This window comes from Balaenoptera musculus, chromosome 9, assembly GCF_009873245.2.
Source record: "Balaenoptera musculus isolate JJ_BM4_2016_0621 chromosome 9, mBalMus1.pri.v3, whole genome shotgun sequence".
NCBI classification, from domain to species: domain Eukaryota; kingdom Metazoa; phylum Chordata; class Mammalia; order Artiodactyla; family Balaenopteridae; genus Balaenoptera; species Balaenoptera musculus.
The window spans coordinates 41,838,168-41,863,934 of NC_045793.1; the positions used below are offsets into that span (position 1 = coordinate 41,838,168).

Below are 25,767 nucleotides of genomic sequence, written 5' to 3' on the forward strand. Positions count from 1 at the left end.
AGAATTTAACAAGTGTCACCGTGTCAATATGTAAATGGTAAAACTGACACTGCGAATGTATTTGTTTATACCTCATCTTATCTCAGAATGTACAGTAAAAGTAGATGAGAAAGAAAAAGTAAAAGCAAATAGAGCCAGAAATAAGGCTAATGCCTATCCTGCAAACCTGCATCCTTGCTAAAGATTGGCCACAAGCTTTGCTCACGGCTCTCGTATCTGAAGCCAGTGTTCAGTGCACTTGACAAATACTTATCAAGTGCCTGCCACTTGCCAGGTACTGTTCTGTGTGTTGATAATTCAGCAGTGAAGAGAACAGATACAATTATCACCCTTGTAGTGATTATATTTAAATGGGGAGAAATAGATGATAAACATGGTAAATAAGATTGTAGCATGTTAAAAGAGGATACAGGAATGCTCACTTCAGCAGCACATATACTAAAAGTGGAATAATACAGAGAAGATTGGAATGGCCCCTGTGCAAGGATGCGTGAAGTGTTCCATATTTTTAGCAGATGCAAACTATGACATATAGAATGGATAAACAACAAGGTCCTATTGTATAGCACAGGGAACTATATTCAATATCCCGTAATAAACCATAATGGAAAAGAATATGAAAAAGAATATATACAACGGAATCACTTTAATGTACAGCAGAAATTAGCACAACATTGTAAATCAACTGTACTTCAATAAAATAAAACCTTTTTTCAAAAGAGGATACAGGAAATAAAAAGCAGAATAAGGGAAATGGAGAGTTTGCGATTTTAAATAAAGTGGCAAGAGTAGATCTCTCTAGTTGGCATGGTGACATTTGAGTAAAGATGTGTAAAGGACTAAGGGAGCAGGCTATGTGTGTATGTGGGAGAAACGATTTCCAGCAGAGACGATCACCAGTGCAAAGGCCCTGAGGTCAGAGTAGGTCTGGGCACTCAATTAGTAACAAGGAGGCAAGTGTGGTTAGAGCAGCACAAGCAATAGGAGGCGAGGCCAGAAGGGTAGCCAGGAGCCTGAATTTGTGGGGCCTTGTTGGGGAACCATTGGCGCAGGGGGCTGGTGTGCTCTGACTTGGGTTTTTAATGATCTCTCTTGCTGTTGTATGGGGAATAGACTCCATGGAGGCAAGTTTGGAAGCAGAGATATCAGTGAGGAAGTTATTTCAATAATCCAAGCAAGAGGTGATGAGAAATGATTAGAGTCTCTATCATAGATTATATAGATTTTGAAGATAAGAAGCAAAGGTATTTACTGATCAATTAGATGCAGGGTATAAGAGAAGGATGAACTCAGATTTTGGGCCTGAACAACTAAAGGACAGAGTGAGTGGAGCAGGCTTGGACAAGGGGATCAAGAGTTCAGTTTTGGACCTGTCAAGTTTGAGGCATCTGCGAGATATCCAAATAGACAGCTAGATTGATGAGTTTGGAGTTTGGCCAAGAGGTCTAGGTTAGAATTATAAATTTGGACGTAGTCAGCAGAAAGTTGGTGTTTAAAGTCATGAGTCTGAAATATAAAGACCAGAAGAGGTGCAAGGAATGACCTTGGGGACCCTGTAGTAAGACACAAACAGATCAATTTCTATGAAATAGACACTGTTACTCAGCCCAAAGTCTCCCCAGAGCCCTTGTAGATCAGGGATTGGCAAACTATAGCTCTTAGGCCAAAACTGACCCACTATCCGTTTTCGTAAATAGAGTTTTATTGGAACACAGCCACGCTCCTTTGTTCACATGCTGTCAACTGCTTTCACTCTACCATGGCAGAGCTGAGTAGTTGCAACAGAGTGTATGACCCACAAAGTCTGGAACATTTACCATCTGGCCTTTTACAGAAAAAGTTTGCCAACCTCTGTTCTAGATGAACACCAGATGGCAGCTCAGCAGGGCAGACCCCAGGTCCAGGAAGAGTCTCACTAGTCTAGTGGCGCTGTCTGCCCTCTGCACATGGCACTGGCCTCATTGGGCCTGGACTTGGGATTCTCTTCCGGAAAAAGTGTTAGAATTTGAACTGCTCTTCACACACTCATTTATTCTCCCTCCTTTAATCTTCCTCCTTTTATTTATTTACAGGGCTTTTAGATAGAATTCGGGGAATATTTATCAAAGCAAAGCCAGTGAACCCATGACCTTGACCTCATGAGCCCCAAGCTGAGAATTTCAAAACCCAATTCCAGCCCATGGTTATTACCTGGATTACCCCACAGGTCATATCTCATTCACAGAGACACCATATAGGGATTACATATGTTTTCCTAATATGAGTGAGTTTGGTAACTACTGAGTCCATTTGCAGGGAAAGAAGAGGATATAACTTAGGGGGAAAAAAAAAATCTGTTCCATTTCCTGCATTGCCTAATCATGTTTTGGAGTCCTTTGGGGTTCATAGCAAGAAAAGGTAACTCTTGTAGCAGCAGATCCACTTATTCTGATAGTCTGTCTCCGAAGATGGTTCATAATGGAGTGTGTCATGATGAGCACATCTGGGTCTTACACTGAAAATCATAAATCATCAAGTTCTTTCAGTTATTTCCTCCTTTTGGTCCTTGTCTCTGCGTCTTCATCACCATTTTAATAACTAAACTCTAGCCTAGTAAAACTATTACTTAAAGATACATCTCTAACCTAAGACTTGATGAAATTCCCAGATTCTCTCTCCCATGATTTCCCTGTCGCCCCAACTCGGAAGCCAGGAGTGGTGATTTATTGTTGTGTGCAACTGCCCTGGCAATTCCCCACCTTCTCCATTCGGAGCAGGGTTCATCAAAGCTGCAATTTGCGAGTCCATTCTACAAAAGCTGAACGCTGATAATAGATAGTTTTAGTTATCTGAAAGCCTGAGATGAGACCCTGTGAGACCCACACTGGAAAAGCAAATGCAAGTAAAGCAAATGCACCAAGCTGTACCTCTGGGGCTGAATCTTCACATTAGGCTTTATAAATAGTCAGTTGGAACAGTATCAAATGACAGGGCATTCGAGGCCATTTAAGTCCAAAATATGTATTAACAGCTTTCTAGAATACCTTGTTAGATAGCCAGATCCTTTTATATCACTTTTTATTCTTTTCTTTTTTTTTTTTTTTTCTCATGGGTAAATAGACGCAGTTTGCACAAGAAACACTTGAGTTGGTACCCCTATTCAGGGCTTCACCTCTGTAAACTCTTTCCCATCTGTGAGATGGGAATGATGATATTAATACCTGTTCCCAAAAGTTGGCATTTTTTTCATGGGGAGGAGGGAAGGGGTGTTAAATGAGCTAAAATTGCATAGTACACTACCTGGCTCATAGCACACACTTACCAAGTGTCTGTGCCTTCTGCACCTGGAAACAGAACACCATGTGAAGACAGATTGCCTGCAATCCAGAGCAAGCCCAGAGTTAAGGCTGAAGCTGACGAAAATGTGAGCCTTGACTGCAGTGTAATATGGGCACGAGGAATGTTTGGCTTGAGGAAAGAAGAGAATATTATCAAAGAAAATTCAGTAACACCTTGCATTCCTGCCCAATGCTTACAGCTAACTTACACTCACACTGTCTCCTCTGGGACAGGAAAAATTCTTATTCCCATTTTACAGATGAGGAAACTGAGACTTACAGGAGCTACCTGAAATGCCAATCATGGGCAGAGCCTAGACTGAAGTCCTAGCCTTCTGAGTTTGGGTCAGTGCTTTCAACACTGCTCTGAGGGCTGGACTCTGGGCCTCTCTATACATCCTCAAGTAGAACAACTCTAGCTTTACTAGACTCAAATGCTAGGGCACTACATAAAATTTCACATGATAAAAAATCTCTGCTCTTGAAATAAAAGATTTAAAACCCGTTGCACTCTATTATCGTATCTTTACAGCATAGTACATCTAAACCTAAATTACATTGTATTAGCCTGAGACAAGATGCAAATAATACTTAATTTCTCCTCTCATTATCCCAATCTCTGTGGGCTACAATCTGGGTCGATGTGTTGTTCCCAGTTGTAAGTGACAGAATCCAAAGCAAAATGTGGTCCTGTACTTTGCCCAATACTGTGTTTGCTGTGGAATAGTTATCGTGTGGTTGTCCAACATTCCTGTTTGGTCAGATCACAGATGCAGTCTAGGAGTTTATCTGCTGTAGGGGGGCAGAATATGACCAGAGATTCATTGTCTCAGCAGAGCTGAGTGAATTTTTGCGTAAATTTATATCTGTGGCCTTGTAAAACAAGAGAAGAAATTTCTCGGGAGACCTTGGTCTAGAAAAACGTCACTGAAGTGATTGCTGCTCTTGTGGGTATCTGTAAATGTCAGAGAACCTATAGTGTTATTAGAATAGGTAACCATTTCCACTGATGCTTAATAAATGATTCTCTAAAGCACCCACTCGGGAGTATCGGGTTGTTCATGAAAAGTTGCAGCTTGCACTCACCTGCCCCATCTGCCCGTGGTGCCCTTTCAGCCAAGTGCTGTTCTCAAGGCGCGCTGTGGAATATGTGTTTATCCTTTCACAGGGAACTAAAGGAGAAGATTCAGCCAGAAATCTTGGAGTTGATCAAACAACAACGCCTGAACCGCCTCGTGGAAGGGACCTGCTTTAGGAAACTCAACTGCCGGCGGAGGCAAGGTATTGTTTGGGGCCACTCCAGACCCAGCAAGGAAGAACAGTGGCCTGCCCCCTGGGGAATCGCACGGGCATGGGTGTTGGTTTAAGGGTAGGCTATGCGGCATTGTACTCAGGACAGGACTAGCAGTCCAGGTAAGTTCTGATTTCCCATGTATACCCAGGGAGCATCAAAATCTAGAATCACCAGGAGACCCGTGGAACTGAAGAGCCATCTGGGCCATTTCGTGCCTCAAGTCTGCCAGTAGTGGTTCAACAGCAGCTAACGTTATTGAGAGCTTACCATGTACCAGGCTCTCACTTTACCTATGTTAATGAATTTCATCTTCCCAGTAACCCTATGAAGTAGCTACTGTGATTGCGCCCAGTTTACAGATAGGGAAACTAAGGCAGTGAGGTGCGAAGTAACTTGCTCAGAGTCACAGAAGAGCAGGGATTTATACTCCAGCAGCTCTATGGCTCTAACTTTTAATGTTCACTATGCTATCAGGAGAGCTGGCACCCACTGTTGGATTTGACCTTGAAATTTTCAGCACGGATGGCCCTTATTTTCAAATCCCCACACTGATTCTCTTCCAAGTCAGAATTATTTTATTTGTAGATATAAGTAACAGTGAACCAAGGTGGGATAGAATCAATTTTCGTAATCTTGCAAGACAGATTTCTGAATTGTCTCTATAAACTTTAATCCCAAAATATCGAGTTAAAATGGATGCCATTAGACTAGTTCCAATAGGTGGAAAGAATTTCCAGCTGTTTCTTAGGCAGGGAAGTAAAGTCCCTTGATTGCTTTCTTGACATACTGCTCATTGCAAAGTACTCATATCATACTGTCCTGGAAACAAATAGTCAGAAAATAAAATTGAAAGTTAAGATTGGGGGAGAGGTGAAGAGATTGGGGAACAGTCAGGAACAAGCGTAAGCATTAGCAGCTGTACCAAGAACAAACATCAGTTATGGCCCCAGAGAAACCCTGGCAGATATTTTTGAAACCCGATGGATGCCCTGCTCAGACACAGACCTCGCCCACTAATGACAAACATCACTTCATGTTTATGCTGAGCCCATCCTCCCGGCCATTTACTTTTAATGGCTTTGTGCTGAATATTGAGTAAATTCAACGTATTTCGAATGTAAGCATTAAAAATCATATTAAGGAATGTCCAAAGGCAGAACTTCGTTGACGAATGAAAATGCAGGTTATTCCCAGAGGATAAGAAACCATGACAATGAGCTTCAGGCTGGGCCTCAGGGGAGGACAATGGGCAGAGTAAGAAACGGCCGAGTTACAGCTGGGACTGACAAAGGCTCACGTTAGGAAGAAGGAACTCATCTCTCCCATTCAGCCATTGGAGGACTGGTTCACCCCCTCCTTCCTCACTGCATTCCTTGCATTTGGGCACCTTCATCAGAGTGAATGCCGTTCTAAGAAGATAGTGTGGCACAGTAAGGAAGACAAGAGCCCTGGAGCCAGATGAAGTGGGTACCTTCCTACCTCTGTCCCTGTCCAGCTCTGTGACCTTGAGCAGTTTCCCCATCTGAAATGGGGTTAACAATGCCTGCCTCCTAAAGTTATCGTGAGGAAGAAAAGTGGTCATGAACGCAGCTCTTAGAAAGCAGCTTTAAAAAAAGGGGGTGGTAGCTACTGTTTTATTCTGGACGATCCTGTAGAAAAGAACAGTGAGCTGCAGGTGAGTAGACTTGGTTCTAAGCTTCTCAACTCTGTGCTTACAGAGTTAACCATCTGGGTGTTTTTATGCAGAACACGTGACCTCTCGGGGCCACAGTTTCTCATCTGTTAAGTGGGAGAATAGGACTAGATGATCTGTTGATTCAGTTAGCCAGATTGCCTACTATATGCTCTGATCTCCTCATTGCCTTTGGTAAAATCAATATTCAGGATATATTGCCCACGTAAGGTGATTTATAAAGTTTTTATTTAGCTGACATTGGGCAAAAGGCACAGAAGTGGGGGGAGGAGAGAGGTGGCAAACAGACACATGCCACCAAATGCCTCTGCTCATGCCTAGCTAGAATCCTTCGGAACCTAATTCAGAGAACCCAATTTGACCTTCCAGTCTACTCCACCACGAGACTTCCCTTTCTAGGCTGAAATGGGTAGATTCTACTTGAATAACCCTATTTCTAGATGTCATAATTACAGTTTTTTGGCTAAAGAAGTGTTAGTCCCAAATATGCCACTTTTTCCAGTTTTCTAAAAATGAATTACCTACTGAACAAAAAATATTAGCATCTAGATTATAAATTTATTAAACTCCCTAGGGAGCACGACCATCTGTGTTTAGTATAAAATCATCCTTCCAAGTGAAGAAAGGCTTTTTGGTGTTTGGTAAATGGATCTAAAATCTGGTGACTTGCTCTGTGTGCTTAAAAATAGGGATTCAAAGCAGACTGTGCTGAAATTGGTTTCCTATCACCCCATCAAAACATTCCAATTAGATTTACCCACATTAATGAGGACATGGTGTAAAATCATTTTAATCCCTTCGAGAAAGGTGAGATCTCAGACAGGAGCAGCCACGAGCCATCCCAGGTTAAAGAACAAGCACATGTGCAAAGGGCCCCTGCGTGACCGCACTCCCTCTAAACTTGTCCAACAGTGAGTCAAACACAGATGAGTGGATTTAAGTATTAACTTTACAGGGGAAAATAGGAAAGAGCTTCCTGTCTCACAGAACTGGAAAGGAGAGGAGCAGATGTAGAGCCCTTTAGTGTGCCATGTTTGGCTAGATGGCCCCTGAGTTGCTACCTGCCCATCATTCTACCTGCCTCATTTGCAACTCTGCTACTTGGTTAGTCCAATATAGATATATACAAATCTGGATTTCTGGGAATTCTGACCACAGTAGAACTGAGAGGCAGTAAATCATGGGAGACACACCAAGCTGCATTCAAGTCCCTGCCTCCCCACCCCCTAGCTGGGTAGCCTTGGACAACCTAATAAATCTCTCTGTGCTTCTGTTTCCTGATCTGTCAAGTGGGGATGATGTCAGTTCCTACATCAAATCATTGCAAGGGTTAAATAAAATCATGCATCTATAGCACTTGGTGCTCAGCACATGGTCAAACATTCATTAATGGTATTTAGTATTCATTTTAGCTTACAGTTACTCAGAATATAGGTTTTTAAACACAGGCCATAGAGTGGCAATGGCTGTCACATACTTGCTTCACTCTGTCCCGCATTCTCTATGGAATGTGAAAGGCTCTTGTTCACAATCCTTCATAATGAGATTGCCTTGCTTCCGTGTTTCCTGAACTTCTCAAGAGAGTTAAGATGAAATCCCAGAAGTTGTCTGTGTTCGAGCCGTTATATGCTTCATGAGAATCTACAGGTTCAGGAACTGCCTCCTATTTTCCTTTCTTTTCAGAGATTAGGGTCTTTCAGAATCACTTGCATTGAATAGTCTTGATAAGAGCCCAGGGCTACACATTGGAGTATCATTTTCAGGAAATGAAACTTTTGCTTCTCGTTGAAGACAGTGTCCATTTTGTTGACCAGTATCCCTTCTCTAAGCATTAACACAACCAACTTAATCTGAAACCCACTGGTGAGTGAAACGTGTACCCAGAGGAGTTGGCATGTTCCTGTGCTGAGGCCAAGGGTGGTGTACCTGCCTTGTTCTTTCAGCTCGCTCGGAAGACCTAGAGCCGAATGGTACATTCAGGCCATTTCAGTAACCATAGGAACCCTTTTGGGGAGCAGGTTGTTTCTTCCTCTTTGACTGAAATTTTCTTTTAATATTTAATTAAACCTTATCATAACTCATTTTTACAAAAAGGCAGGTATAAATAAATGCATTTTTTCAAAAGAAGAAAAGCCAGATTATTTTCAGAAAAAAACCACTTTGCAATAGATCAAAATAACAGATAATCATTGCTCTCAAAAGGTGGAGGGACCAGTAATGTGAATGAGAGGGGTTACCATTGACTAGAAGATTAGGAAGGCACTAATATTTGAGAGCCAGCTCTGTGGAAGGTGCATGATGGATACTCTATATATGTTTTACTCATATAATTATTAGTGTTACTTAACAAAGGAACCATAGGGGTCCCTAAGGTTTTTATAATTTGGCCAAGACTCCATAGCTGATGTGTCAAGACCAGGCGTGTAACTCAGGTCTATGTGACTCCAAAGCATCAGTTAGGCCAAACCATCTTTAAAATGACGTGGGGGCTCTGGAGTTATCTTTTGCTGTGAAAGGAGAGTGTCCAGGGAGACAGAATTCTGAATCAAAACAAGAGCATCTCATTCTGAAGAATGTTCAGTGAAGTGAGGAAGATTTGAAAGGCAGAATGACCTTCATTCTGTATCCCTAGTTGTTGTCTTCCTTTACTGGACCAACAGAGAGATCTTATATCTCATCACCTGGAAGATGACATTTCCCTTTAAAAGCATTGCTGGGGTCCCTCATGTTTTGTGACTTGGAAACCTTTGACCCTAGGCAGGAAGCAGACCTTCCCCTGAGCACACTGAAGATTTTGCACATTTTAGGTTAACCTAAGAAAGACCCAAAGTCCTAGTGGAAGTGCCATAAGATTTCACTTTAGTAAAGGCCACCTGTCTCCCAAACACAGGCCTTTCGGGGCCCCCTGGGCCAGCAGCCAGCTGCCAACTGTGGGCTTTGCGCACAAGACAAAGATGTCCCCCCGAGTCCGTGGCAGAGTCGATCAGGACTCGGTTCTCGCTGTGCCCTGTGCCTCACTTGACAGTCCGCATTTCACACTCAACAGTGGTAGCTATTATTCAGCTTGCCCATCTCCCATAAACACCTGCTGGCCGACCCAACACTTGTCTCCAGCCTGGGTATGAAGAGAGACAATGGGCTGCACTGTTCCATATAGCTACCTATGGCTATTTAAGTTAATTAAAATTAAATAAAATTCAAAATTTCTTCTATTACTATTGAATAAGCAGGTGCCGAGTATTTGCATCATTGCAGAAAGTTCTATCGCACATTGCTGCAAGAATTACAGTTGTCAAGGGTGATTAGCTCCATAATGATCTATGTGACATTGGGAATAACTTTAATCAGCCCTGGAGACCTTCTTACCAGGCTGTGAGCTTTGAAACCAGCTTTTCCCTCTGAACCTTCACACACACACACACACACACACACACACACAGAAAAAAGAGTGAAGCACAAAATTATCTCCATATTTTCAGTTTTTGAGTTGGGGGAATGAAAAGATGGCTATTAACGTACTAACATTTCTAATTGACTGAAAGACCTCTATACTAACTCCTGTTTTCTCTTTAAATGCTACTAAACAATCTTTGCTAATGTTCTCACTGCTTCCTGCTAATTGCTTTTAGTGACACAATCCACTCATTCATTGCCCAGAGGGACTGGGGAACTAGTAACATCGTGCTGGGTTTTGAATAGAAAATACACATTTTTCTTACCATAAAAGAAACTGCAAATCAAGCTGCCACCGATGGCTGACACTGAAACTGCCTCACCCGACAAGTCGGTGCGCTCTGCTGGTCGGAGGTGGCATCTCTGCTCTCCTTTATAGCGGCTCTGCCTTCCAGACAGCCGCGCACAAGTTACGATGCCTCTAAACCTTCCCAGAGCTAACGACTCCAGCCTTTACCCTGAGAGAGATACTGGCTGAGTATCCACCCATTTGTTTATGAGTCAAAACAACCTTCCCAAGCCGTTCAGCCCCTTTTCCAATATTTTGTCATCCGTCCAAGGCTTCCTATTTGATGGGAGGAGCAGAACACATCACTCACATCAGTGATGCACGGATCTTTTGCTCTCCACCATTTTAGTAGTAGACAGAGAAAGAGGAACTTCTATAGGATAAGAGAAGAGGTAGTCAGAGGTAGGAGGAAAACCAGAAGCTGGTGGTGTCATAAAAGTCAAGAGAATTTAAGCCTCTGGAGAGAGGAAAATCTGTCAGCTGTACCCTGTATTGTTATGGCAAGGTTCCAAGTAGCCTTTTGTGTTTCTTTAAACAAACAGTGACTACAGCTTTTCAAGGAAGACGGTTGTTTTACCTCCCGGAACCCTGATAAATAGCCACTGTTTTCAATAGTTTCTGAATGTAGGAGTGTGTGGCACAAGAGATCTTCCCTATTCCTGTTTTTCCCTGTAGTACAGGCAGAGTTGCTGGGTCACGGACCCTACTTCCCAGACCTGGGAAACAAGTGTTTCCACCATATTTCTTTAAGGTGCCACTAAGAGCTAGGGAGCTCCTTCTCCTTGAGCTTCTTGGCTTTGTCCCTCATGTCTGCCTTTCATCCTAATAATTTTTGCTACACCCAGTAGAGTACTGTAGGCACTCTGCAAATATTCACAGGAGAAATAGACATAACGTATTAAATAGACAACTTACGAAAGTATATGCAGCAAATTTTTGAAGTGTTGCAAATGAATGTAAGTTGTGCATTTTACTGCACAGTATATGTTTGTACCACTTAAATTTCTCAATGCTCCCCCAGTTATATTGAGGATGATTGATCCATTTGTGCCATATTGACCCTTGGGCTTCAGGTTACCACTGCCAATCCCTAGAGTTTAGCCCGGTTTGAAAAGTGAGGGATTTCTAGGAAGAACAGGCTAAGACCTCACTCAAAATAAGACCAGCGTGTCCAAGCACTACAGCTCACCAACTTCCTTCCCAGCTTTCTGTCACCCTTTTTCAGTTGCTCACTTAGCCAAAGTCCCATCTCAGAGGTAGCAGGGGAAGGAGAGCTCTCTAGGAAATTTTTCCAGCTGGCTTTGTGGCCATCACAGTTCATTTAGACAAGGTGAAAGGTCCTTTGGGGGGAAGAAATCTCTACAATTTCTCATGCCAGGTTCCCAAGAGCACTGTTGGTGCTCGTGGCCAAAACGTGTCCCTCTCCTTTGGAATTGCAATTCCTATTGTGAATTACAAGTCAAATTCCCAAATGTGTTCTCCTCGTGGGAAACTGCCTAATTGAAATGGTTATGAATTATTCAGGGAATAACTTTATTTTCTCCCTTTGAAATGCTCTCCCAGAAGAATGACCTGTGCTGTTGAGAGTGTGTGTGTGTGTATATGTATATATATATAACAGAATTTTGAAAATTTAGCAATTCCAGATGTTTTCCTAGCACTCAAATTACTGTTTCTTTCCTCTCAAATTTTCCCACCAGCGTTTAGATTTTTTACAATATATGGATTGCCATACTCTGGCTACATTCAGGAATTCTCAAACCCTGTTTATAGATGAGAAAGGAATCACAGAGGCATTTTGCTTTTGTGGATCCAGTTTGGGTGTTTTCTTTGCTTTTACTTCCAGTTTTAAAACTTTCTTTTCTACAAAAAGAATTGTAGTTAAAATGTGGTTTTGTAGTGAAAGCAATTTTAGGTAGAAGAACATTTTTCTTAAACATTATAGAGACCTTTTTGGTCAGAGTGGCTTCAAAATAATTTGTGTTTGTAGACACAGTAATGGGGTGACTTGACCAAGGCCACTGTGCTTGCCAGTTGCATAATGTCACAAAGGGGTTTACAGGTCATGGATGCTCTGTGCCTGAAGCATCTTGACCGGGTCCCCTTGGGTCTTCATTTATCAATTTAGCCAACAGCAACTGTGTAACTTCCACGTGCCAGGCACTGTGCCAAGGGATCAGTGCAGTGCAATTGTGAAGACAGTGGTTGTCATCAGAGTGCCCTGGCTTCTCCACACTGTCAGGGCTGATGTGTGTCCTGGAGTCCTCTTCTGTCAGTAACCTTTCACACTGCACCCACTGGGGCAAGTTGCTTACCTAGTGTCTATGGCAGATAATGGGGAATACTAAGGGGCTTAACATGGGAGCACCAAGGATCCAAGGAGATGCTGGAGCAGCTAAGAGGATCTGGAGGGTCCCTTTGGCTGCATTAATCAGAGAGGGCTTCCTGGAGGAGGCAGCATCTAGCACAGCCCTGAGAGCTGCACAAAGATTGCTGTCACAATCTAAGTTTCTTATCTAGAAAAAGCACTCTCTGCCTCCTTCTTGCTGCCTCACCAGCTTATTCAAAAATTTTTATTACATTTGGGGAAGTCAAAGGAGTTATTTATAAGAATGATCCTAAGGTACTGGTCACACTTATTTAAGAGAACTAAACTCTAGGAATGAGAGAGGAGATGATTGCAATACCCTCATTCTTGGATAAATTTCAGAATTATTAGTGTATTTCCTCATGAATTCCATCCCTTGTGTGTATCACTAGCTTCCTAACAATTTATTCATTGATCAGTTTGTGTGCATAGGCCTCAGGGGTGAGGGGTTTGATATGCCAACTGAGATATGGCACAGCCATCTCATCAGTCTTAAAATCTCACGGAGGAAAGTGGAAGCAGAAAAATTCTGAGAAAGCTGTTTTTTCTTCATCTCCCTCCCCACTTTTGTCAGGCCCAACTGAATAAGGAATAATCCCCTAGTCATTATAGATACTGATGAAATAACCCTCTGGAAGCCACCACCTCAGAAACCCTGTTGCCATTGTCCTCAAAGGATTTGATAACTTTCCCAGTGGTACCAAATGTCTACCAAGAAAGACAGGAGCTAACTAAATATCAAAATCGAGAAGGGACTAACTGCCAGGGCTCTAGAAGTCATTCCTTCTTTTTTTTTTTTTCATTTTTATTTATTTATTTATGGCTGTGTTGGGTCTTCGTTTCTGTGCGAGGGCTTTCTCTAGTTGTGGCAAGCGGGGGCCACTCTTCATTGTGGTGCGCGGGCTTCTCACTATCGCGGCCTCTATTGTTGTGGAGCACAGGCTCCAGACGCGCAGGCTCAGTAGTTGTGGCTCACGGGCCTAGTTGCTCCGCGGCATGTGGGATCTTCCCAGACCAGGGCTCGAACCCGTGTCCCCTGCATTGGCAGGCAGATTCTCAACCACTGCGCCACCAGGGAAGCCCCATTCCTTTTTGAAGACTTAAAATAGAAGGAACTGCATGTTCTCCCAGGCAAGACTATGATGAAATAAGGATGTCAGTATTTTTTGGAAACCAGAATCGCTTACCTGGTAAATTTGTGTTTTTTTCCCCCAGACAAGTTTTGGTATTGTCGGCTTTCACCAAACCACAAGGTCCTGCATTATGGAGACTTGGAAGAAAGTCCTCAGGGAGAAGTGCCCCACGATTCCTTGCAGGACAAACGTAAGTGCCTCTCCTGTATTGGAGGCCTGACTTTTGGTTGCTTGTTCGTTTCCTGGTCACAGAATATCATGCAGAAAGACTATCAACCTAAGTAAACCCATTAGGCATGTCTCATCTAGCTGTGAGTCCTGGCCTGAGCTGTCTCATCAAGCATAAGACCTTGATGGATTTGTGGTTTGGGACTGAAGAGGGGAGGGTGTAAAAGGAATGCTCACGTATCTTTCCTGAAAGATGTAAACCTGGGGTTCAAACACCCACTTTTACGTTACTTGTCCAGCTGTTATTCTAAGGAGCAAAACCAATATAAACCTGATTGTCAGTTGTCTTTTTCTGATTACGCAAAATAATTTCACATGAATCATGTGCTTGATCCCACCACGTTTATGCATTATAGTTTAGTGTATCCCACACTTATAATGCAGAGCTAATGGCAGATCCAAATATGGCTAGTTTACTTCAAAGAAGTAACTCAGACACTCAATAACATTCTATTGTTTCCTAAATATTCCCGAAAATACATATTATTTATACTGATTTGCTATTTCTGTACCATGTCTTTTAAAGAGCCAGTCATATGCTAGATTATTTTAGCCCAACACCAAAGCATGTTCCAGGTTTTTTTAGACAGCATTAAGTGTACAAATTAAACAAAGTATTATAGAAATACTAAAATACACAAAGGTAATGGATTAATTTAGAAGAGAAATGAGATAAAGTTAGACATAGCCTCAGAGGATATCTCAGGTAGAGAAATTAAAGAGTGAGAAAAAAGTAAAGACACTTTAAAATAACTTTTAAAAGTCACCTTGACCCTGCCATGAGTCATACAAACAAGTCACAAACAGAATCCTTACCTCCAGGTCCTAGCACCTTCCCCCTTGTCACCCCAGGGCCCATGGAAGTCAAATCTATACTGTCTTCCTTGCAGCTCATGGCCATCACAGGGGAAAATAAACCACAAGTGGCAAATTCCTGCCACACTCAGACTCTGGGCTGACATATCAGACAGACAGCCTGGAACATTCTCTCTTCCTCCAGCTTAAAAATGGGGCAGTCTGGTCTTTGTAGTGTCATTTAGTTCAGAAGGCAATCTTATTTCCTTTCATGGGAGCACTGCCTCCTCAGCCCACGTTATTTGAAACCCAGTACCGCAGAGTCTGGGGCAGTGTCTATGCATTCCTGCTATGGGGTCTCCCCAGGCCTCTGCCTGTGATAAGGACCCTCCCTTCAGGTCTCAGAAAGCCTTCCGCATCCCACCATGGACAGAGCTGGACCAGTGGTTCTCAGAGTGTGGTCCTTTGACCACCAGCAGCATCACCTGGGAAATTACTAGAAATGCAGATTCTCAGATCCTCACTCCCAGACCTGTTGAATCGGAAACTCTGGGGATGGGGCCAACAATCTCTGTCTTAGCAGACCCTCCAGGCGTTTCTGGTGAGCACTCAAATTGAGAACTGTGGAGCCAGGTATTGCCTGACACGCTTCATAGTGAGTCCCTAAATTTGGCTTTCACCAATACGTAAATATTTTAAAAGAACAAGAAAAGTGAATTGACAGTGGGTTGCCAGCTTTCAGTTTGGGCAGAAATAAAGGCTATTAAAAAAGAAAATCTAACTAAAATTTAATATCACATTCCTTTCATTTTAAAAAGGGCTCTTGATCCAACAAAAGGAAAGACCAGAAAGGCCTAATCTTGGAATAAAGGACAGTCCCTTTTACTAAATTAAATTAGCTGTGTGAAAAACTCACAGCAGGGTCTTCATTTTCCTCTATTTGCTATTAACTGGTGAAAAACTCACTGACGAAACCTCCCTCGTGAACTCAGAACTGTCCAGAGGCCAGCCATTTGGAATCTCTGCTCTAATGCAGTAAAATGAAAAGTTAGAGGTCAAAGCAACCACAAGCTCTATAGGAAGTCTTTCACTGCCTCGTTCTTAACCTGCCCAGAAAATAGGGAAAGTGGTCTGGGCAGGAAAACAAAAAAACCACAGCTGGATTCATTCCTAACCCACATGGCCCAGAGAATCGGCTCTCCCACTCACTGGGTGTGTTATTTATCTCCATATTTATAGGGATCTAATCCACTCCTCAACCCACAGATAGGTACTAGCTTGGCGTGGATTGTAGGTTTAAATGCAGCACTCTCATTCTTGCTGGTTCTGCTGCTGAGGAAGTCGGTAGCCCTGCCCCTGGAGAAGATCAAGCTGTTGACAGCACCTGAGCCTTGAGTAGGGACGGTCTCCGGGCTAGAAACCCGAGGGCCGATGCCAGGGAGAGCCAGCTTGCCAGGGTGATTGCAGAAGAGCCAGGACAGAGCTGCAGATCTCCAAACAGTTTTTGGTCGTGGCCACAGAGTGAGGCTACTTCTGGGAAAGGGTTGCATCAGTCCCTCTGACAGTGGCTGTGAAACTCATCCACTCCTTTCCTCTGCGGCCTTTGAAGTCTAGTTATTCAGAGTTCCAGAAGAGCTGCTCCATAAACAGTTTATCCATTGCAAGGCAAACCAAGAATGAGTACCTGTGCAGGTGTGTGCACATGGGAGGATGTGGTGTGTGTGTGTGTGTGTGTGTGTTGAGGAGATTATATCTGTATGCACATGTGTGCCAGGGAGGGGGTATATTTCATGTAATGAAGTCAACTGAAACTATTATGTGCCTGAGATGAGAAGGTCCCAGCCTAGGAAACTAAAGTTTGCTGCTTCAGGCCTGCCATCTGGTTTGCATTTAATTACAGTTCGCATCCTGCCTGGAACAAAATAGTCCATCCTCTTGGAGCCCTTAGTCAAAAACCTCATTCCACTAGAAAAATGAGACAGTCCTATAATTCATTTCAAGTACCCTTGCTCTTGCCGTGTACAATTGCCCTCTCTTGCGACCAATGGGAAAATTGTCTTCCACCCCTTGAGTTAATCAGTGCTGAATACTGAGATATTGGTGAATCAAAGAGCGTAATTGAATCCTCTTAATCCGGAGAGTGTAAGTGGAGATGGAGGGCCTCTCCTTAGCTGTCTTCATGTCTAAAGGTTTAGCAAATCTCTCTTCTCGTATTCCTTTTGTTAGGCAGGAAACATGGCCCTTGGAAATCCACGTCTCCTAACCTCCCTTCGCCCCACATTCCTCCCACCAGGTTTAGAGGCTCTCATCACCCCCACTAAACACCAGACTCCTCTGCTTTCCAGCAGTGCCTGGGCCCCTCAGAGACTCCCTTTGAAAGAATCTAGGCCAGCCCTCTTCACTCCCACATCAAAGGGTTTTGCTCCCTCACACAAGGCCATTAAGCCTATTAGAGCAGAGGAGAGGAGCAATGGCCACAGCAAAGCAAAGTGGGCAATTTGGGTCATTGAAGCGTGGGGAATAATTCAGGCCCCTCAATCTACAGAGAGAATTAACTTTGACTATTGATAATGAGAATAATAGCAAATAACATCTTTTGAGTGTTTACTCGACACCAGGCACTGTGCTAAGAGCTCTACATTACATAATATATTATCCTCCCCACACCCTGAAGAGGTAGGTATCATTGGAAAATTAGGATTAGGAAAATGAGGTACAGAAAAGTTAAGTAACCTGTTGAAGGTCACATGTCCAATAAATAATAGAGTAAAGATCTGAATGCAGCCATCCAACTCCATGGCCTAGATTTTTATCCACTTCTCCAGACCACCTAGATTCAAAGCCAGCAATGTTCTTGGCTCCAGCATTGAGTTAGTTCTCAGAACAACCCTATGAGAGGGATGATGTTATAGTCCTACATTGTAGACAAGGAAGCTTATGCTCCAAGAACTTAAGCCCAAAGTGGTATAGCCAGTAGGTGCATCTAGAATTCAAATCCAGGCTCTGTGATTCTAAAGGCACAGCCCTTCCAACCACTCCAGGCTTCCAAGTTAGAGAACAGATTCTTTACTAAACTGTACTGGGATCAGCCTGCCCCTCCTCTGTATTTCTGCCCATAGGAGCTTCCACGATGGAGCTGTGTATACAGCAAGTGCTCATGGCTTACTGGCTACTTCCTGGGGTGATTTCTGCCTCAACTTGGCTCCCAGGGGTGAAAACTAGAACAATTTTTATCATGGTGGCCACATTTACTTTTTCAAAGGCTTTTTTTTTTTTTAATCACAATTAAAGTTCCTTCCACAGAGAGTAGCAATCAAAGAGTTTCCTGAACATATCTGAAGTGATAACCACTTCCAGGGCTGTGTTCAGCATGATTTGGGGGGCTGACATCTTCCAAACATAGGGAAAAATCATGGCCTAGCAAGGGACCACAGAATGGAAGAAAGAGCAGCAGTCCCAGCTCTGTCCCTCACTAGCTGTGTGACGTTGCATGATTTATTTCTTCTCTTTAGTCCTCAGTCTTCCCATCTGTAAAATGGGAGTGTTGAATTAGATTGTCTCAATCCAGCTCAAACTGAAGAAAGCATTGAAAGAAATGAGGCCAGGCCGCAAGGAGTTAGAGTGGGCGTTAGGGAACCAGTGGTGACCCTCCTGGTTCTCATATCTCTGAACCCCACTTAGTTATGTTTCTCCTACAAAAAAGGGCCCGATAGAAACGCCAGCCCTGCTTTGAAGTAATCAAGGGCCCTCTGTTGCCTGTTAAGAGTGTAGATTCAAAGGCTGTGAGTCTGATTCTGCTCATGCGTTTAGAGAGGACAGCATTTTAGCCCTTCTGATGTCTAATCTTCCAGTGCATCTAGAGACAAACTATGTAAAGAGCAACCTTTAAAAGCCATGCTGTATTTTTAGAATTTTGTGTTTTCCTTTTAGCCATAATCCTGTGAGTAATGTAGCAGCTTGTCTCCTTGACAGGGGACAATGCATATAAAATACATAAAATATGTAATGCCACAAGCACGGTGGAAGAGTGCTTTTTCTCTCCTGATTCCTTCTCATTAGAGATTCTAAAGACTACTCCCACGACAGACTTTAGTGTTACTCTCGTCCTGTTCTGAGTCAATCTTGTCCAGTTTTCAAAGCCAAGGGGTAACTTACTATTTATAGATCTTCAAAGCCAAGGGGTAACTTACTACTTATAGATCTTCATTGACCATGTTACATATTATACAACAGAAGACTTTCTACGAGGTGCTTGTGACTCAAACTCCATCTGAAGCTTGAGGAGGCTTTTGGAGTTGGTATGTTAATTATATCACAGATTCACTTTGGTGGTGGATTTTCATTGAAAAGTAAATCTTAAGTAAACCCAGCTTCCCAAAGTGCCCAAGTATCTCCTCCTGGGGTAGTGATTAGGTAGCCAGGTCAGCCACTGAGAACAGGGCTGATTGTTGGTTCTGAAAATGGTTTTGAGGAGAACTGAAGTCAGAGGCTGTGGTCAAAGGTAGGTTCAGGAATCACAACGACCGTCTAAAAGAAGATGCCAATCTCGAGCAGCCAGGCAGAGAAGGAAAGCAGTCCAAGGTCAAGGGTCATGCCATTCAGGAGAGGCTGCATTGCTACATTTTGCTGCAAGAATAAATAACCTCCAAAATCTCAGTGGCTCAGGACAACAAGAGTTTATTTCTCACTCCTCACATTACATAACTGACATGGGCTTTCAAAGGACTGCTCCAGACAATCACAGGGACTCAGGCCAATGGCTGCTTTGCCATCCCAGAGCTGTGGCGTCTGGATGGACCATGTGACCTGATCAGTCCCTGTGGCTGGAGAAGAGAGGCTGGTAGGCCTGGACTTTTCACTGCCTCAGCTAAGAAAGAGACAAGCCATTTCCTCTCACATTTCATTGACCAGAGCTAACCGTATGGCTCCACCTAACTGCAGAAGTCGCTGGGAAGAGTACTCTTCCATATGCCCGGAAGGAGAGGAGAGGCAATTATTAGTGAGTACAAGTCATGTCTACCAAGGAGATCTAGAATCAGGGCTGCAAGCTGAAGGGGCAGACGTGGTGGGAGAGATAGCAGGGGGTGCCTGCAGAGAATCCTGGAAGAGTTCCTCACAGCCTCACTCTTCTCTAGGGTTTGAGAGAGCGCTAAAGGTGTCACAGATTTGGACAAAGTTCTTAGCAACTTTAGGGTACCCGGACAATGTTAGCTTTTAAAGAGCCTTGCTGTTACGTCGTTTTGACATTCTATATATTTTATAATTTTCTCTTCATCTAAATGTCACCCCCAAACCCAATGCCCCAATAAAAATAGGTGAACTTTAATCATGAAATCTCTCATTATCTTCATCATTAGAGGAGTCTAAGGAATTGATGACTCAAAGCTTCTGCAGATCCTCAGTGAGCTCCTAAATTCACAGTCCCTTACAGGAGTGAAAGATTAGGAATTGGAAAGGGACAGATGACTTTGCAGTTTTTTAAATTAAGCTACCAAACCATCCTACTGCCTTCTCTCCATCAGATGATCTTAACAAAAGCTTTAAAGGCCCAAACCTTTCCACATCTTTTATCTTCCCCCAAGTTCTGAGTAAGATGAGAGATAACATCATTTTATCAAACTGCATTACGCTCAGGATTTCCAAGATAAACACCAGCTACCACTTCCCTGTCAGAAAGGAATGTTCCCTGTATTTAATTGAGTTTAATTTCATTGTCCATAAAATAGGAATAATAAAACCTGCCTCACAGAATGGTTGTGAGAAGTAATGAGATGGTAAGAGGGAGAATTTGGAGAATGAGAGTTCAGGATGGTTTAGAGTCAGATAAATTTTTTTGTGATAAGGTTACTTCCCCTCATTATCCAAAACTCAGAAACTAAAGAGATGTAGCAACTGTAGCAGGAGATATCCATCTGTAGGAAGCATTTGGCATTGCTCCTGGCACATAGATGTCTTCCATAAAATCAGTATCAGTACCGCTATTAGTATTGTTATTACGGCTGCTTCTAATACCAACACTTTTAATGCAACTATGATGGGTTTGTTGTTGTTGTTTCTGATCTTTTTTTTTAGGTATTTGCTTTATTGAACCAAATTCTACTATGAACATAGATTTTTCTCCCCAGGGATGCTTTTTACCAGGATATAAGGATATAGTTTAGTTCCTAGCCCTGGACACCGCTTGACTTCTCTTTTCTTTTCACCTCTTTTCTCTTCTAGCGGTAGTGTCTGGGAATGGCAGCCGTAGCAGCAGACTCGATGCTTAGTCCTGCTACTTTATGGACACTTAAGCTGTCACATGACGTAGTTACTTTCATTTTCTCTTATGAATTGCAGTGCCGGTGGCAGATATCAAAGCTGTGGTGACGGGAAAGGACTGCCCTCATATGAAAGAGAAAGGTGCCCTTAAACAAAACAAGGTATGATTTCCAAGTTATTGCAAATAGTTCTATCTGCTTAATACAGTTATTGACTGCAGTGGGCCAAGCCCTTCTTTGGTAGCTATGCTTGTGTGGTTGATGTATGTTTGTGTGTGTGTGTGTGCATGCACACACGCACACACAGTTACACATCTCTTAAACTCAGCTCCTTTTCCTTTCCTCATTCCTTTTACATCTCTTACCTAGTCTTATTCTTTCTCTCACTGATCGCTTGTCGAATCTCCACCATGTCTTGCATTCTCTCGCTTCCTTTCTATGTACAGCCCTAGGAATTGCCCTCTCTCTGTTGTCATCAGTCTTCTCTCAAGCCTTTTCCACTCATCTCCATCCATTTTCTGGGCCTCTCCTAACCTTCTATTTATGTTCATATTCTCCCTTCCGCACTTCCACCCCAATCCCTTTCATTTCCTCCTTCTTAGTTACCCCCCTGGTGTCTCAGTGAAGTCTGGGAAAGGGAGGAGAGACTAGATGGCTCAAAAAACATCTTAGAAAACTTTTAAAGGCCTGATATTCGTCAGCATCATGGGAAATATTGTGAAACAGTTCAAACCCAGCTTAAGGGAGAAAATTTTCCCAAAGGTGAATATTGCTTAAATACTCTTCACATTGCAATATTCTTCACCCTCCCCATCATGTTGTTCCCCATGACAGCCTACATTCCATAACAGAGGGTATGGGAGGTGGCATTTTCTGAAAAGATGGAGGGATTTCCCTTGCCCCCAGTTTGGAGGTATTTACCCTTGGAGGGGCCATCAGGGAGCCAGTTTTTTACTTCTTGGCATCTTGTGATACATAGTATCTGTCCATGAACAAAATTAATCAGATTCATCTGGATGCTTCAGACACCTTGGTGCCAAAAATGTCACATAGATCAATAGGTTGCTTCTTTATTGTCCCGTGTCATCATCTAAGAGGAATGTAAACATTATACACATCCTATTTATCAATCATTGTTGAAGTGAATAATGCCTGCCCTGTAATCTCAGTCATTATAAGATGAAGGTGAATCCAGGTCTGCATAAGATGACCCTATCTATGGTTAAGGAAAATCAAAAGCACTACAAAAGTACTGCTTAGGAAGAAAAAAGGGAGAGGATACAGCCAAGGAGACAGATAACAAGATCTTTGCTTCTTAAGTTACATAAGTATAACTCACCTCAAGTCCATATGAATCCTTCTGTGTCAAGCCTGTCACAGTGCTATCATATAGAACACTGAGTGACATAAGGGCATGCCTTAGGGTGTGTAGGTCATCTGTCACACAGCATTTCTTTCTTCTCCAAGATACGGGGAAGTTGGGCTTCAGCAGCTCATCATATTCCAGAAGAGCATCCTTAACTAAAGCAGCAAGTCCCCAGCCTTCATGCTTTGCCTCCTGTGGGGCTGCCTTCCTTCAAGACCACCTGATAACAGAGGGAGCACTGGCTCTGCTCAGCTGCAGCTGAGGTCCCCATGGTTATGTAACACTTGGAGCTGAGCAGGACAAGGTGTGAGGAAATTGGCAGCAACAAGAGTCTGTAACCTAAAGAAGGCTAGGAGGGGGTGTAGTTGGCAGCCAAGCAACTTGCCAGGACTCAAGCACTCTGATTGGGACAGCGAATTATGTAAAACAGGTGTGAAGGAACTTCTGGTTTCACCCCAACCTGTAAAGAGTCTAGGAGTTGTCACTCCTATCCTTACAGTAAGAAGAAACTGAATGAAGTGAAAATCAACAATTTTCTTGGAACTACCAAGAGAACTGATGTTGCAGGGGAGACCACAGCCATGGAATCTGGAGAGTCAGGTACACCCAGAGAGTCACAGCCAGATCTGCTCACCTGAAGCAGAATCTACTGGAGCCATAAGGTGTAAGATCATTTAGATGGCAATTCTGATGACTGCTAGTATGAGAGTGAGAAACTCTTTGGGGTTGCAGTCTTGTGGGGGTATACTTTCATGGGCTTTACTTCCAATAACCCTAGCAAATTCTCTCAGTGAAGATCTTATAGAGAGTCCCCCATCCCCCACTGCCCACCTCCATCATGGCTCTGGGAGGGGAAAGAGGTGAGTAATCATGGAATATGACAGGGCCTTCTCCATAACGAAGTCCTATTCTCCAAACCTTTATCCCAGCTAGGGGAAAGGAATTTCTCCCATTGCATTCCTTTTTAGACTTCTAATCTCAGCCACAGGGTTGGGGTTGGGGGAGACATAATCAACAACAGTCAGAGCCTCAAGGAAATCAGTAGAAAACTCTGTAGCTATGCTACTGGGAAAGCTGTACTACTGGAGATACACTTGAGAAGGTGACAGCCACAAGACATAGGACCCCCAAAAGATGGAGATTTAATTGGAAAGTTATGGAGTGCTATCCCTCACCCATATCCTACCACTATACCACTAGATTCCAAAATAATAACACTGGATTATAACTGAAAGTTCTGCAAGATACAACCTCTCTCTGAGGAAGAGTATTTAGGGAAGCTCAAAGTCAGTAGAGTAGACAAAAACAGGGACACTAGAGGAATTTGAAGCCTCTGGCACTTACAGGTATAGCAAACATTTAACATATCCCAATTCCTTGCTAGATTAACATAAATCATCACTCTAAAGGTCTGTGTATCTCCCTTCCTATTACCTGATACAGCATGTCTGGATTTCAACAAAAAGTTACAAGCATGCCAAAAAGCAATTAAAAAAACAGCCTGGAAAAACAAAGCAATCATCAGAACCAGACTGCAATACGACGCAAATGCTGGGGTTATCAGACAGAGAATTTAAAATAACTGTGATTAAAAGGATTAGAGGCTCTATGGAAAAAGTAAACAACATGAAAGAATAGATGGGTAATATAAGCAGAGATGTGGAAACTCTAGAAATGAATCAAAAGGAAAGGGTATAAATAAAAAGTACTGTAACAGAAGTGAAATAAAGTATGCTTTTAATGGACTCTTCAATAGACTTGACATGGCTGAGGAAAGGATTAGTGAGCTTGAAAATGAGTCAGTAGAAACTTCCTAAACTGAAATGCCAAAAGGAAAAAAATTAGAACATCAAAGAACTGAGGGACAATTGCAAAAAGTATAATATATGTATAATTAAAATACCAAAAGAAAGAGAATAGAACTGAAGAAATATTGAATCAATAATGGCCAAGAACTTTCCAAAATTAAAGATAGATATCCAACCACAGATCCAGGAAGTTTATAAGATACCAAGCAGGATAAATACCAACACACACACACACACACACACACACACACACACACACACACACACACACACCCCTAGGCATATCATATTCCAACTGAAGAAAACCAAAGACAAAGAGAAAATCTTAAACCAGAGGAGGAAAAACATCTTACTGGTAGAAGAACAAATATTAAAATTAAAGTAGATTCTCATCAGTAGCCATGCAAGCAAGAAGAAAGTAGAGTGAAATATTTAGTGTTAAAAAAAAAAAACCAACCTAAAATTCCATATCCAGGGAAATTATCTTTCCAAAGTGAAGGAGAAACACTTTCTAAGATAACCAAAACCAAGGAAATTCATTGCCAGCAGACCTACTCTGCAAGAAATTCTTCAGCCAGAAGGAAAATTATATAGGTTAGAAACTTGAATCTACATAAAGAATAGAAGAGTGTCAGAGAAGGAATAAGTGAAGGTAAAATAAAAATATATATTTTTTCTTATTAATTCATCTAAAAGATAACTCTTTGCTTAAAATAATAATAGTAAAATGTGTTAGATGATTATAGCATATGGATCAGTGAAATGAATGACAGAAAAGTCATAAGGGATAGGAGGGAGGAATTAGGATACTCAAAACAGGAGAAGACAAAAACAAGGGGGAAAATTAAAAATAAAGAACAAATACAACACATGAAAAGAGTTACAAACGTGGCAGATATAATCTAACTATATCAATAGTCATTTTAAATGTCAATCGTCTAAATACACCAATTAAAAGACAGACATTGTCCGAGTGGATAAAAAGCAAGACCAACTATATGGTTTTCTACAAGAAACCCACTTAAATATAAAGACTAAGATAGGTGAAAGTAAGGGGTTGGACAAAGATATCAAAATACATGAGACAAACTGAGAGAACTGAAAGGAAACATTCACAAATCCATTATTCTGGCGATTTTGGTACCCTTCTGTCAGTAATTGATACATCAAATGGAAAGAAAATCAATAAGGATATTGATGACTTGAACAGCACCATCAGTCAACTAGATCCAATTAACATTAATAGAAAATCCACCCAACAACAGAATACACATTTTTCTCAACCTCACAAGAAACATTCACCAAGATAGACCACATTCTGGGCCATAAAATACATCTTAACAATTTAAAAGAAGAGCAATCATACAAAGTATGTTCTACTTCACAATGGAATTAGACTAGTAATAAATAACAGAAAGATAGATGGAAAATCCCCCAAATGTTTGGAAATTGAAAACACACTATCAAATAACCCATAGTTTAAAGAAGAAGTCTAAAGAGAAATTACAAAATGTTTTAAACTAAGTAGAATGAAAATATAACTTATCAAAATGTGTGGGTTTTAGTGAAAGCCATGCATAGAGGGAAATTTATACCATTAAATGCATATATTAGAAAAGAGGAAAGATCTAAAATCAGTAAAGTTTCCACCTTAGGAAACTAGAGAAAAAAGAGCAATTTAAGCCTAAAGCAAGCAGAAGAAAAGAAATAGTAAATATCAGAGATCAATGAAATTGAAAATAAGAAAACAGCAGAGAAAATCAACA

At 42.1% G+C, this 25,767-nt stretch overlaps 1 protein-coding gene and 1 pseudogene across 11 annotated transcripts in view; both read left to right on the forward strand.

Annotated features, from left to right (window-relative positions):
• The window catches only part of ELMO1 (engulfment and cell motility 1), a 554,248-nt gene that overhangs the window by 514,648 nt on the left and 13,833 nt on the right, over positions 1-25,767 (forward strand). For all 11 annotated transcript variants that reach the window (XM_036863258.1, XM_036863260.1, XM_036863259.1 and 8 more), the window contains 3 exons: positions 4,486-4,598; positions 13,630-13,737; positions 20,907-20,989. In XM_036863258.1, the coding sequence (XP_036719153.1) occupies positions 4,486-4,598; positions 13,630-13,737; positions 20,907-20,989 (304 nt within the window). The remainder of the gene's footprint in view (positions 1-4,485; positions 4,599-13,629; positions 13,738-20,906; positions 20,990-25,767) is intronic.
• On the forward strand, positions 415-510 carry LOC118901425 (annotated as a pseudogene).